Source organism: Ammospiza caudacuta, chromosome 36 (assembly GCF_027887145.1).
Source record: "Ammospiza caudacuta isolate bAmmCau1 chromosome 36, bAmmCau1.pri, whole genome shotgun sequence".
Classification (NCBI taxonomy): Eukaryota; Metazoa; Chordata; class Aves; order Passeriformes; family Passerellidae; genus Ammospiza; species Ammospiza caudacuta.
The window spans coordinates 1,536,110-1,552,118 of record NC_080628.1 but is presented as its reverse complement, the minus strand read 5'-3'; the positions used below and the strand labels follow the sequence as shown (position 1 = coordinate 1,552,118).

The 16,009-nt window shown below is 33.8% G+C and overlaps 1 protein-coding gene across 1 annotated transcript in view; it reads left to right on the top strand.

The window, feature by feature from the left end:
* Window positions 1-16,009, top strand: part of LOC131570579 (sucrase-isomaltase, intestinal-like) — a 151,443-nt gene that overhangs the window by 16,972 nt on the left and 118,462 nt on the right. The window contains exons 7-13 of the mRNA XM_058822943.1: window positions 2,869-2,942; window positions 3,030-3,254; window positions 3,378-3,567; window positions 3,725-3,845; window positions 6,864-6,973; window positions 11,548-11,699; window positions 12,976-13,132. Of these exons, the coding sequence (XP_058678926.1) occupies window positions 2,869-2,942; window positions 3,030-3,254; window positions 3,378-3,567; window positions 3,725-3,845; window positions 6,864-6,973; window positions 11,548-11,699; window positions 12,976-13,132 (1,029 nt within the window). The remainder of the gene's footprint in view (window positions 1-2,868; window positions 2,943-3,029; window positions 3,255-3,377; window positions 3,568-3,724; window positions 3,846-6,863; window positions 6,974-11,547; window positions 11,700-12,975; window positions 13,133-16,009) is intronic.

The window sequence follows — 16,009 nt, the reverse complement described above, 5'->3', positions numbered from 1 at the left end:
ATGATTTATGTATATTTACATGAATGTGTGTGTATATGTGCATATATGTATATTTATAAATATGTATATATATGTGTATGCGTACATGTACATATATGTATATGTGTACATATGTGAATATATTTTTATAAGTATATATTTTCTATGTATATTTGCAAGTATCTGTGCATGTATATGTATCTATACATACATATATATATACAAACATATATATATTCATAGATACACATACATACATGCAAATATACACACATGTATATATACACAGACATACAGATGCAAACATATGTGTAAACATATGTATATACACATATAAACACTCTATGTATACATACATATGTATTTCTGCATATATATATGTATACATATATGCATACATATATAAACGTGTATATATATACATATATATGTATATATACATATATATACACATATGTATACGTATATATAGAAACATATATACGCACACATATACGTATATATGTATATATACATATATATACACATATATGTGTGTATATACACCCACATATGCATATACATTTATATATACATACGTATGTGCGTACACATATATATACACACATATATGTATATATACACATATATATATGTATATATACACACACACAAATATACATATGCATTTATTTATAAATATGTATGTGCGTACACGTGTATATATATACACATACATATATGTATATATATACATATATATGTATATATATACACACACATACACATACATTTATATACACATACGTATGTGGGTACACATATATATACACACATATATGTATATATACATATATATATGTATATATATACACACACAAATATACATATACATTTATTTATAAATATGTATGTGCGTACACGTGTATATATATACACATACATATATGTATTTATGTACATATATATGTGTATATATATACACATATACATATACATTTATTTATACATATGTATGTGCATACATATACATATACACATACATATATGTATATATATACATATATATGTGTATATATATACACAAACAAATATACATATATATTTATTTATTCATACGTATGTGCGTACACGTGTATATATATACACATACATATATGTATATATATACATATATATGTATATATATACACACACATACACATACATTTATATATACATATATATGTGCGTACACATATATATAAACACATACATATATGTATATATACGTATATATGTGTATATATATATACACACATATACATATACATTTATTTATACATATGTATGTGCATACACATATATATAAACACACATATATGTATATGTATACATATATATGTGTATATATATACACATATATACATATACATTTATTTATACATATATATGTGCGTACACATATATATAAACACATACATATATGTATATATACGTATATATGTGTATATATATATATACACACATATACATATACATTTATTTATACATATGTATGTGCGTACACATATATATACACACATACATATATGTATATAAATACATATATATGTGTATGTATATACACACACATACACATATACATTTATATATACATACGTATGTGCGTACACGTGTGCATATATACACATACATATGTGCATATATATACATATATATATCTATATATTTACACACACATACACATATACATTTATTTATACATACGTATGTGCGTACACATATATATACGCACATACATATATTTATATATAGACATTATATGTGTATATATATACACACATTTATACATATACATTTATTTATACATATGTATGTGCGTGCACATTTATATACACACATACATATGTGTATATATATACACATATATGTGTATATATATATACACACACATACATATGGATGTATATTCTCATATATACACACACATGGCTCTATGTATATTTATACATATATATACATATATATATATTCATATATATACACACACATACATATATACACACATATATGTACATACACATGTGAGTATATATGTGTATATGTATACCTACATATTCACATACGTATACACATATATGCACATATATATTCACATACATATATATATACACACATATGTATCCACTTACATATATATCCACATATATGCATAGATAGATATACACACGTGTCTATATATACACGCATATATGCGCATACATATGTTTGTACACATATACACACACATGCCTATAGATATGTATACACATATATACATACCTTTCTATGTATATACACACATATATACATATTTATTTATTCACATACATACACACATTCACATACCCGTATCCATCCCCATACGTGTACATGTACATGTACATATACATATACAGGTACATATTTGTGTACATATACATGTACATGTACATCTACATATACATGTACGTATACAGGTACATGTACTTATACATATACGTGTACATATACAGGTACATATACATGTACATATACATATACATGCACATCTACATATTCATGTACAGGTACATATACATGTACATATACATATACATGCACATCTACATATTCATATACATATACATGTACATATGCAGGTACATATACAGATACATGTACGTATACATATACATATACATATACATATACATCTACATATACAGGTACATGTACATGTACATGTGCATATACAGGTACGTATACAGGTACATATACATATACATGTACATATACAGGTACATATACGTGTACATGTTCATATACACATACATGTACATCTACATATTCATATACATATACATGTACATGTACATCTACATACAGAGGTACATATACATGTACATATACATATACATCTACATATAGAGGTACATGTACATGTACATATACAGGTACATATACGTGTACATATACGTATACATGTACATGTACATATACAGGTACATATACATTACATATACATGTACATGTACATATTTTTTTACACGTGTGTTTTACAATTCTCTTTATTCCATGTGTCCCCTCAGTGCCCCTTCCCCCGCTCACCCCCTGATTGTCCCCAGGCCTTGTGATGATGATGATGATGACGATGGTGTTGATGATATCGATGATGGTGTTGATAACAATGATGATGATGATGATGATGTTGATAACAATGATGATGATGGTGTTGATAACGATGATGATGATGGTGTTGATAACAATGATGATGATGATGATGATGTCCCCCAGGCCTTGTGTGAGCTCCACGGGTGCTGTTGATGATGATGTTGTTGTTGATGTCGACGATGTTGATAACAATGATGATAATGATGATGATAACAATGATGATAATGATGATGATGATGATGATGATGATGGTGGTGCCCCCCCAGGCCGTGTGTGAGCTCCGTAGGTGCTGTTGATGATGACGATGATGTTGTTTATGATGCTGTTGATGCTGTTGATGATGATGTTGATGACGATGATGATAATGATGCTGATGATGATGTTGATGATGACGATGACGATGACGATGATGATGTTGATGACGATGATGACGATGACGATGATGTCCCCCAGGCCGTGTGTGAGCTCCGCGGGTGCTGTTGTTTTTGATGATGATGATGATGATGATGATGTTGCTGTTGATAATGATGATGATGATGATGATGACGATGATGATGATGACGATGACGATGACGATGATGATGATGACGATGATGACGATGATGTCCCCCAGGCCGTGTGTGAGCTGCGCGGGTGCTGTTGGAGCCCCGGGTCGGAGCCGGGCGTGCCCTGGTGCTTCTTCGGAACCGACCACGGCTACAGGATCCAATCGGGGCCCTGGGAAACCGAGCAAGGTAACAGTGAGGTCAATTGCATTGAATTGCATTGCATTGAATTGAATTGCATTGAATTGCATTGAATTGAATTGCATTGCATTGCATTGCATTGAATTGCATTGAATTGAATTGAATTGCATTGAATTGAATTGCATTGAATTGAATTGCATTGAATTGAATTGCATTGAATTGCATTGAATTGAATTGAATTGAATTGCATTACATTGCATTGCATTGAATTGAATTGCATTATATTGCATTGCATTGCATTGAATTGAATTGAATTGCATTGAATTAAATTGAATTGCATTGCATTGCATTGAATTGAATTGAATTGAATTGAATTGCATTGAATTGAATTGAATTGCAGTGAATTGAATTGAATTGCATTGTATTGCATTGAATTGCATTGCATTGAATTGAATTGAATTGAATTGCATTGAATTGAATTGCATTGAATTGCATTGAATTGCATTGAATTGAATTGAATTGCATTGAATTGAATTGCATTGCATTGAATTGAATTGCATTGAATTGAATTGCATTGCATTGAATTGAATTGCATTGAATTGAATTGCATTGCATTGAATTGCATTGTATTGAATTGCATTGAATTGCATTGAATTGCATTGAATTGAATTGCATTGAATTGAATTGAATTGAATTGACTTGCATTGAATTGCATTGAATTGCATTGAATTGAATTGCATTGAATTGCATTGAATTGCATTGAATTGCATTGAATTGCATTGAATTGAATTGAATGGCATTGAATTGCATTGAATTGAATTGCATTGCATTGAACTGAATTGAATTGCATTGAATTTAATTTAATTTAATTTAATTTAATTTGAATTTTATTCCATTCAATTCCATTCCACTCCATTCCATTCCATTCCATATAAAAATAAAACATTCGAATAAAATGAACTAAGATAAGGTGAAATAAATGTCGATAATTGTCTTAACAAAATAAAACAAAATAAAAAGAAAATTAGAATAAAATCAAGGAAGATAAATTGAAATAAATGTCAATAACTGTGCCAATAAAATAAATTAGTATAATATAAATTAAAATAAAATGAATTAAGATAAACTGAAATAAATGTCGAAAACTGTCCCAATAAAATAAATTAGAATAAAATAAAATAAAATAAAGTAAATTAAAATCAATCAAAATCAATTGAAATAAATGTTGATAACTGCCCCTATAAAATAAAATAAATTAAAATAAAATGAATTAGAATAAAATCAATAAGAATAAAATAAATTAGGATAAACTGAAATAAATATCAATAACTGTCCCAATAAAATAAAATGCAATAATATAAAATGCAATGCAATGCAATAAAATAAAATAGGATAAAATAAATTAGAATTAAATCAATTAAAATAAATCGAAATAAATGTTGATAACTGTCCAAATACAACACAATAAAATAAAAATAAATTAGAATAAAATAAAATAGGATAAACTGAAATAAATGTAGATAACTGTCCCAATAAAAATGAAATGAAATGAAATAAAATAAATAAAATAAAATAAAATAAAATAAAATAAAATAAAATAAAATAAGTAAAACTAGGTACAATGTAATGCAATGCAATGCAATGCAATGCAATAAAATAAAATAATATAATACAATAAAATGTAATGAAATAAAATGAAATTAAATGAAATAAATAAAATAAAATAAATAAAACAAGGTACAATGTAATGCAATGCAATGCAATGCAATGCAATAAAATGAAATAAAATAAAATAAATTAAAATAAAATAAAATAATACAATAAAATGAAATGAAATTAAATGAAACGAAATGAAATGAAATAAATAAAATAAAATAAAATAAAATAAAATAAAACAAGGTACAATATAATGCAATACAATACCATACAATGCAATGCAATGCAATACAGTACAATGCAATACAATGCAATACAATACAATGCAATACAATACAATACAATGCAATGCAATGCAATGCAATACAATAAAATACAATACAATACAATGCAATACAGTACAATGCAATACAATACAATACAATACAATGCAATGCAATACAATACAATGCAATACAGTACAATGCAATACAATACAATGCGATACAATACAATAAAATAAATAAAATAAGGTACAATGTAATGCACTGCAATGCAATACAATTCAATACAATACAATACAATACAATGCAATGCAATGCAATGCAATACAGTACAATACAATACAATGCAATGCAATACAATGCCATGCAATGCAATGCAATACAATACAATAGAATACAATACAATGCAATACAATACAATACAATGCAATACAATGCAATATAATGCAACACAATACAATACAATGCAATACAATACAATGCAATACAATGCAATACAATACAATGCAATGCAATACAATGCAATACAATGCAATACAATGCAATACAATGCAATACAATGCAATACAATACAATGCAATGCGATGCAATGCAATGCAATGCAATACAATACAATGCAATGCAATACAATGCAATGCAATGAAATGCAATGCAATGCAATGCAATGCAATGCAATGCAATCCAATCCAATACAATGCAATGCAATGCAATGCAACACAATACAATGCAATACAATATAATACAATACAATACAATGCAATGCAATACAATACAATACAATGCAATGCAATGCAATACAATGCAATACAATACAATACAATGCAATGCAATACAATACAATGCAATACAATACAATGCAATACAATGCAATGCAATGCAATCCAATACAATGCAATGCAATGCCATGCAATGCAATGCCATCAATGCAATGCCATGCAATGCAATGCCATGCAATGCAATGCAATACAATACAATACAATACAAATCAATGCAATACAGTGCAATACAATACAATACAATATAATACAATGCAATACAATACAATACAATACAATGCAATGCAATGCAATGCAATGCAATGGAATGCAATGCAATGCAATGCAATACCTGCAACACAATAACAGCGGTGCTGTTTCCCCGTGCCCAGGGCTGGAGCTGTCCCTGGTCCCGCTGCCAGCCCCGCATCTGTTCGGGGCCCCGCTGGGCTCCGTGCGGCTGCGGGCGCAGATCCAGAGCCCGACACGGCTCCGGCTGCAGGTACGGGCTGGGAATGACTGGGGAATAACGGGGGATAACGGGGAAATGATGGGGGAATATGAGGGAAATGATGGGGGAATCATGTGGGAATCATGTGGGAAATAACCGGGAAATGATGGGGGATAATGAGGGAAATGATGGGGGAATAATGGGGGAATAATGGGAAATGATTGGGGAATAGGGGGGAATCATGGGGGAATAATGGGGGAAATAACCGGGAAATGATGGGGGATAATGAGGGAAATTATGGGGAAATAATGGGGGAATAATGGGGAATGATTGGGGAATAATGGGGGAATAACGGGGGAATAATGGGGGAAATAACCGGGAAATGATGGGGGAATAATGGGGGAATAATGGGGGGAATAATGGGAAATGACTGGGGAATAATGGGGGAATAACGGGGGAATAACGGGGGAATCATGTGGGAATAATGGGGAAAATAACTGGGAAATAATGGGAGAAAATGAGGGAAATTATGAGGGAATAATGGGGGAATAATGGGAAATGATTGGGGAATAATGGGGGAATAAGGGGGGAATCATGTGGGAATAATGGGGGAAATAACCCGGAAATGATGGGGGATAATGAGGGAAATGATGGGGGAATAATGGGGGAATAATGGGGAATGATTGGGGAATAGTGGGGGAATAACGGGGAATCACGGGGGAATAATGGGGGAAATGACCGGGAAATGATGGGGGATAATGAAGGAAATGATGGGGGAATAATGGGGGAATAATGGGAAATGATTGGGGAATAGTGGGGGAATCATCGGGGAATCATGTGGGAATAATGGGGGAAATGACCGGGAAATGATGGGGGATAATGAGGGAAATGATGGGGGAATAATGGGGGAATAATGGGGGAATAACGGGGGAATCATGTGGGAATAATGCAGGAAATAACCGGGAAATAATGGGGGATAATGAAGGAAATGAGGGGGGAATAATAGGGGGAATGATATGGGATAATGGGAAATGATTGGGGAATAATGGGGGGATAACAGAGGAATCATGTGGGAAATGACCGGGAAATGATGGGGGATAATGAGGGAAATGATGGGGGAATAATCGGGGAATAATGGGAAATAATGGGAAATGATTGGGGAATAATGGGGGAATAAGGGGGGAATCATGTGGGAATCATGGGGGAGATAACCGGGAAATGATGGAGGATAATGAGGGAAGTGATGGGGGAATAATGGGGGAATAATGGGGAATGATTGGGGAATAATGGGGGGAATAATGGGGGAATAATGTGGGAATAATGGGGGAAATAACCGGGAAATGATGGAGGATAATGATGGAAATGATGGGGAAATAATGGAGAAATAATGGGGAATATTTGGGGAGTAATGGAGAAATAATGGGGAATGTTTGGGGAATAACAGAGAAATACTGGGGGAATAGTGGTGGAATAACAGGGAAATAACGGGGAAATAATGGGGGAAAAATGGGGGGATAACGGGGAAATAATGGGGGAAAAATGGGAATGGGAAATGGGAAATAATGGGGAAATAATGGAGAGTAGCTGGGAATAATGGGAATGGAAAAGGGGGAATAATGGGGGAAATAATGGGGAATAATGGGGGAATAATGGGAAAATAATGGGGGAATAATAGGGAAATAATGGGGGAATAATAGGGAAATAATGGGGGATATCATGGAGGAATAATGGGGCATAAAATGTGGAAATAACGGAGAAATAATGGGAACAGGAAATGGAGAATGATGGGGGAATTGTGGGGAATAAGGGGGGATACTGGGGAGAATAACCAGGAAATAATGGGAAAAATGGGGGAATAATGGGAGATTAATCAAAAAATAATGGGGGAAATAATGGGAATGGGAAATGGAAAATAATGGGAAAAAATGGGAAATAATGGGGAAATAATGGAGAGTGACTGGGAATAATGGGAATGGAAAAGGGGGAATAATGGGGGAATAATGGGAGGAATAATGGGGGGAATAACAGGGAAATAAGGGGGGAAATAATGGGAGGAATAATGGGAAAATAATGGGGAATAATGGGAATGAGAAATGGAAAATAATGGGGAAAAATGGGAAATAATGGGGAAATAATGGAGAGTAACTGGGAATAATGGGAATGGAAAAGGGGGAAATAATGAGGGAATAATGGGGGAAAATAATGGGGGAAATAATGGGGGAAATTATAGGAGTGGGAAATGGGAAATAATGGGGAAAATAATGGGAAAATAATGGAGGGAATAATGGGGAAATAATAGGGGAAATTCTGCGGAAATAACAGGGAGAGGAAAAGGGAAATAATGGGGAAAATAACAGGGGAGTAATGGGGAAATAATGGAATGTAACTGGGAATAATGGGAATGGAAAAGGGGGAATAACGGGGGAAATAATGGGGGAATAATGGGTGGAATAAAGGGAAAATAAGGGGGGAATAATGGGAATGAGAAATGGAAAATAATGGGAAAAAATGGGAAATAATGGGGAAATAATGGAGAGTAACTTGGAATCATGGGATTGGAAAAGGAGGAATAGTTGAGGAAATAATGGGGGAATAATGAGGGAATAATGGGGGAAATAATGGGGGAAATTATAGGAGTGGGAAATGGGAAATAATGGGGAAAATAATGGGAAAATAATGGAGGGAATAATGGGGAAATAATAGGGGAAATTCTGCGGAAATAACAGGGAGAGGAAAAGGGAAATAATGGGGAAAATAATAGGGGAGTAATGGGGAAATAATGGAATGTAACTGGGAATAATGGGAATGGAAAAGGGGGAATAATGGGGGAAATAATGGGGGAATAATGGGTGGAATAAAGGGAAAATAAGGGGGGAATAATGGGAATGAGAAATGGAAAATAATGGGGAAAAAATGGGAAATAATGGGGAAATAATGGAGAGTAACTTGGAATTATGGGATTGGAAAAGGAGGAATAGTTGAGGAAATAATGGGGGAATAATGAGGGAATAATGGGGGAAATAATGGGGAATAACGGGAATGAAAAATGGAAAATAATGGGGAAAAATGGGAAATAATGGGGAAATAATGGAGAGTAACTGGGAATTATGGGAATGGAAAAGGGGGAAATAATGGGAAAATAATGGGGGGAATAACAGGGAAATAACGGGGGAAATAATGGGAGGAATAATGGGGGAAATAATGGGGAATAGTGAGAATGAGAGATGGAAAATACTGGGGAAAAAATGGGAAATAATGGGGAAATAATGGAGAGTAACTGGGAATAATGGGAATGGAAAAGGGGGAATAATGAGGGAATAATGGGGGAAAATAATGGGGGAAATAACAGGGAAATAAGGGAGGAAATAATGGGGGAATAATGGGAATGGGAAATGGAAAATAATGGGGAAATAATGGAATGTAACTGGGAATAATGGGAATGGAAAAGGGGCAATAATGAGGGAATAATGGGGGAATAATTGGGGGAAATAATGGGGAATAATGGGTGGAATAAAGGGAAAATAATGGGGGAATAATGGGAATGAGAAATGGAAAATAATGGGGAAAAAATGGGAAATAATGGGGAAATAATGGAGAGTAACTTGGAATTATGGGAATGGAAAAGGGGGAAATAATGGGAAAATAATGGGGGGAATAACAGGGAAATAACGGGGGAAATAATGGGAGGAATAATGGGGGAAATAATGGGGAATAGTGAGAATGAGAGATGGAAAATACTGGGGAAAAAATGGGAAATAATGGGGAAATAATGGAGAGTAAGTGGGAATAATGGGAATGGAAAAGAGGGAATAATGAGGGAATAATGGGGGAAAATAATGGGGGAAATAACAGGGAAATAAGGGAGGAAATAATGGGGGAATAATGGGAATGGGAAATGGAAAATAATGGGGAAATAATGGAATGTAACTGGGAATAATGGGAATGGAAAAGGGGCAATAATGAGGGAATAATGGGGGAATAATTGGGGGAAATAATGGGGGAATAATGGGAATGAGAAATGGAAAATAATGGGAAAAAATGGGAAATAATGGGGAAATAATGGAGAGTAACTGGGAATGATGGGAATGGAAAAGGGGGAATAATGGGGGAAATAATGGGAAAATAATGGGGGAATAATGGGGGAATAATGGGAATGGAAAATGGGAAATAATGGGAAAATAATGGGAAATAATGGGGGAATAATGGGGGAATAATGGGAATGGAAAATGGGAAATAATGGGAAAATAATGGGGGAATAATGGGGGAATAATGGGAATGGAAAATGGGAAATAATGGGAAAATAATGGGGGAATAATGGGGGAATAATGGGAATGGAAAATGGGAAATAATGGGAAAATAATGGGGGAATAATGGGGGAATAATGGGAATGGGAAATGGGAAATAATGGGGAAAAAATGGGAAATAATGGGGAAATAATGGAGAGTAACTGGGAATAATGGGAATGGAAAAGGGGGAATAAAGCGGGAAAATTCCTATTTTTCCCCAGTTCACAGAGCTTGGCAATCCATGGTTTGAGGTGAAAATCCCTCATTCCCACCCAAAATAACCCCAAAATTCCCATTTTTCCCCATTTTTCCCATTTTCCCCATTTTTCCCTTTCCCAGTTCACGGACCGCAGCCGTCCGCGGTTCCAGGTGCCCGAGGAGCTCCTGGGGCCCCTCCCGGGCTCGGCCGTCCCCGACCCCAAATTTCGGCTGAAATTCCAGAAGGATCCGTTCGGGCTGCGGGTGCTGAGGGGCGGCAGCGGCCGCGTCGTGTGAGCCGAAATTCACTTTTATACAAAAAATTTAAATTCTAATTTTAATTTTAATTTTCATTTTAATTTAATTTTCCCCCCCAGCTTCGACACGTCCATCGGGCCAGTGAAATTTTTTTGCTAATTTTTAAATTCAGAATTTTTTTTAGGTTTTAAAAAATTATTTCGATTTTATTTTTAAATTTTAATTTTAATTTTAATTTCAATTTTAATTTTAATTTTCATTTTAATTTAATTTTCCCCCCCAGCTTCGACACGTCCATCGGGCCAGTGAAATTTTTTTGCTAATTTTTAAATTCAGAATTTTTTTTAGGTTTTAAAAAATTATTTCGATTTTATTTTTAATTTTTAATTTTAATTTTAATTTCAATTTTAATTTTAATTTTCATTTTAATTTAATTTTCCCCCCCAGCTTCGACACGTCCATCGGGCCAGTGAAATTTTTTTGCTAATTTTTAAATTCAGAATTTTTTTTAGGTTTTAAAAAATTATTTCGATTTTATTTTTAATTTTTAATTTTAATTTTAATTTCAATTTTAATTTTAATTTTAATTTTAATTTTAATTTAATTTTCCCCCCCAGCTTCGACACGTCCATCGGGCCAGTGAAATTTTTTTGCTAATTTTTAAATTCAGAATTTTTTTTAGATTTTAAAAAATTATTTCGATTTTATTTTTAATTTTTAATTTTAATTTCAATTTTAATTCTAATTTTAAATTTAAATTTTCATTTTAATTTAATTTCCCCCAGCTTCGACACGTCCATCAGGCCGTTGAATTTTTTTCCACTAATTTTTAAACTTAGAATTTTTTTTAGATTTTAAAAAATTATTTCGATTTTATCTTTAATTTTAAATTTTATTTTTAATTTTAATTTCAATTTTAATTTAATTTTAATTTAAATTTTAATTTTATTTCATTTCCCCCCAGCTTCGACACGCCTATCGGGCCGTTGAATTTTTTTCCGCTAATTTTTAAACTTAGAAAATTTTTTATTGCTAATTTTTACATTTATATTTTTTTTTAGATTTAAAATAAATAGATTTTATTTTAAATTTTAAATTTAAATTTATTTGCAGATTTTTATTTTGAATTTTCCCCCCCAGCTTCGACACGTCCATCGGGGCCGTTGAATTTTTTTCCGCTAATTTTTAAACTTAGGATTTTTTTTTAGATTTTAAAAAATTATTTCGATTTTATCTTTAATTTAAAATTTTAATTTTAATTTCAATTTTAATTTCAATTTTAATTTTAATTTTAATTTCATTCCCCCCCAGCTTCGACACGTCCATCGGGCCGCTGCTGCAGTCGCCGCAGTTCCTGCAGGTCTCCGCCCGCCTCTCTTGCTCCGCCCTCTTTGGGCGGGGCCAGGGCAAGCTCCGCCTCCCGCCCGGCTGGCACCGCTGGGGGCTCTACAATGCCCAGGGCACCGAGGTAAAATTTGGGTGAAATTCCCACAATTTTGGGAAAAATTTGGGCGAAATTCCCACAATTTTGGGTAAATTTTGGGCAAAATTCCCTCAAATTTCCTTCAAATTTGGGCAAGGTTGGGGCAAATTTGGGAGTGTTTGGGCGTGGTGAGCTTGGGGCAAATTGGGGCTCCAGCCCGGCTGGCACCAATGGGGGCTCTACGGTGCCCAGGGCGAGGGCACCGAGGTAAAATTTGGGTGAAATTCCCACAATTTTGGATAAAATTTGGGCGAAATTCCCCCAAATTTCCTTCAAATTTGGGCAAAATTTGGGCAAATTTGGGAGTGTTTGGGTGTGGTGAGGTTGGGGCAAATTGGGGCTCCAGCCCGGCTGGCACCAATGGGGGCTCTACAGTGCTCAGTGGGAGGGCACCGAGGTAAAATTTGGGTGAAATTCCCACAATTTTGGGTAAAATTTGGGCGAAATTCCCACAATTTTGGGTAAATTTTGGGCAAAATTCCCTCAAATTTTCTTCAAATTTGGGCAAGATTGGGGCAAATTTGGGAGTGTTTGGGCGTGGTGAGCTTGGGGCAAATTGGGGCTCCAGCCCGGCTGGCACCAATGGGGGCTCTACGGTGCCCAGGGGGAGGGCACCGAGGTAAAATTTGGGCGAAATTCCCACAATTTTGGGTAAATTTTGGGCAAAATTCCCTCAAATTTCCTTCAAATTTGGGCAAAATTTGGGCAAATTTGGGAGTGTTTGGGTGTGGTGAGGTTGGGGCAAATTGGGGCTCCAGCCCGGCTGGCACCAATGGGGGCTCTACGGTGCCCAGGGCGAGGGCACCGAGGTAAAATTTGGGTGAAATTCCCACAATTTTGGATAAAATTTGGGCGAAATTCCCCCAAATTTCCTTCAAATTTGGGCAAAATTTGGGCAAATTTGGGAGTGTTTGGGTGTGGTGAGGTTGGGGCAAATTGGGGCTCCAGCCCGGCTGGCACCAATGGGGGCTCTACAGTGCTCAGTGGGAGGGCACCGAGGTAAAATTTGGGTGAAATTCCCACAATTTTGGGTAAAATTTGGGCGAAATTCCCACAATTTTGGGTAAATTTTGGGCAAAATTCCCTCAAATTTTCTTCAAATTTGGGCAAGGTTGGGGCAAATTTGGGAGTGTTTGGGCGTGGTGAGCTTGGGGCAAATTGGGGCTCCAGCCCGGCTGGCACCGATGGGGGCTCTACGGTGCCCAGGGCGAGGGCACCGAGGTAAAATTTGGGTGAAATTCCCACAATTTTGGATAAAATTTGGGCGAAATTCCCCCAAATTTCCTTCAAATTTGGGCAAAATTTGGGCAAATTTGGGAGTGTTTGGGTGTGGTGAGGTTGGGGCAAATTGGGGCTCCAGCCCGGCTGGCACCAATGGGGGCTCTACAGTGCTCAGTGGGAGGGCACCGAGGTAAAATTTGGGTGAAATTCCCACAATTTTGGGTAAAATTTGGGCGAAATTCCCACAATTTTGGGTAAATTTTGGGCAAAATTCCCTCAAATTTTCTTCAAATTTGGGCAAGATTGGGGCAAATTTGGGAGTGTTTGGGCGTGGTGAGCTTGGGGCAAATTGGGGCTCCAGCCCGGCTGGCACCAATGGGGGCTCTACGGTGCCCAGGGCGAGGGCACCGAGGTAAAATTTGGGTGAAATTCCCACAATTTTGGGTGAAATTTGGGCGAAATTCCCACAATTTTGGATAAAATTTGGGCGAAATTTCCCCAAATTTCCTTCAAATTTGGGCAAAATTTGGGCAAATTTGGGAGTGTTTGGGTGTGGTGAGGTTGGGGCAAATTCGGGGTCCCGCCCGGCTGGCACCAATGGGGGCTCTACAGTGCCCAGGGCGAGGGCACCGAGGTAAAATTTGGGTAAAATTCCCACAATTTTGGGTAAAATTTGGGTAAAATTCCCACAATTTTGGGTAAAATTTGGGGCAAAATTCCCACAATTTTGGGTAAATTTTGGGCAAAATTCTCACGATTTTGGGTAAAATTTGGGTAAAATTCCCACAATTTTGGGTAAAATTTGGGTAAAATTCCCACAATTTTGGGCAAATCTGGGAATGTTTTAATTAATATATAATATAGACATGGAATAATATTATAATATTATATAAGAATGTAATAATAGAATAATATAGTAATGAAATTTTATTTTGTTGTCTTGAATTATGTTATGTTCCACTTTGGTCCGTTTCATTGTGTTGTAGCATAGCATAGCATATCATGTGATATTTTATATTTTGTATTTTTTATTTTTTATTTTATATTTTATATTTTATATTTTATATTATATATAATATATATTATATATTATATATTATATGTTATATGTTATATGTTATATGTTATATATTATATAATAAAAATTATGTATTATATATTATATATTATATATTATAGATTATATAATATATATTATATACCATATATTATATATTATATATTATATATTATATATTATATATTATATATTATATATTATATATTATATATTATATATTATATATTATATAATATACAATATATAATATATAATATATAATATGTAATATATATTATATATTATATATTATTTATTATATATTATATTTTATATATTATATATTATATATTATATATTATATATTATATATTATTATATTACATAATATATATTTTATATTATATATTATGTATTATATATTATATATTATATGTTATATGTTATATATTATATAATGTATATTATGTACTATATATTATATATTATATATTATATATATATATATATATATATATATATATATATATATATATATATATATATATAATATATTATACCCAAAATCTGGTCAAATTTATCCCAAATTTATCCCAAAATTC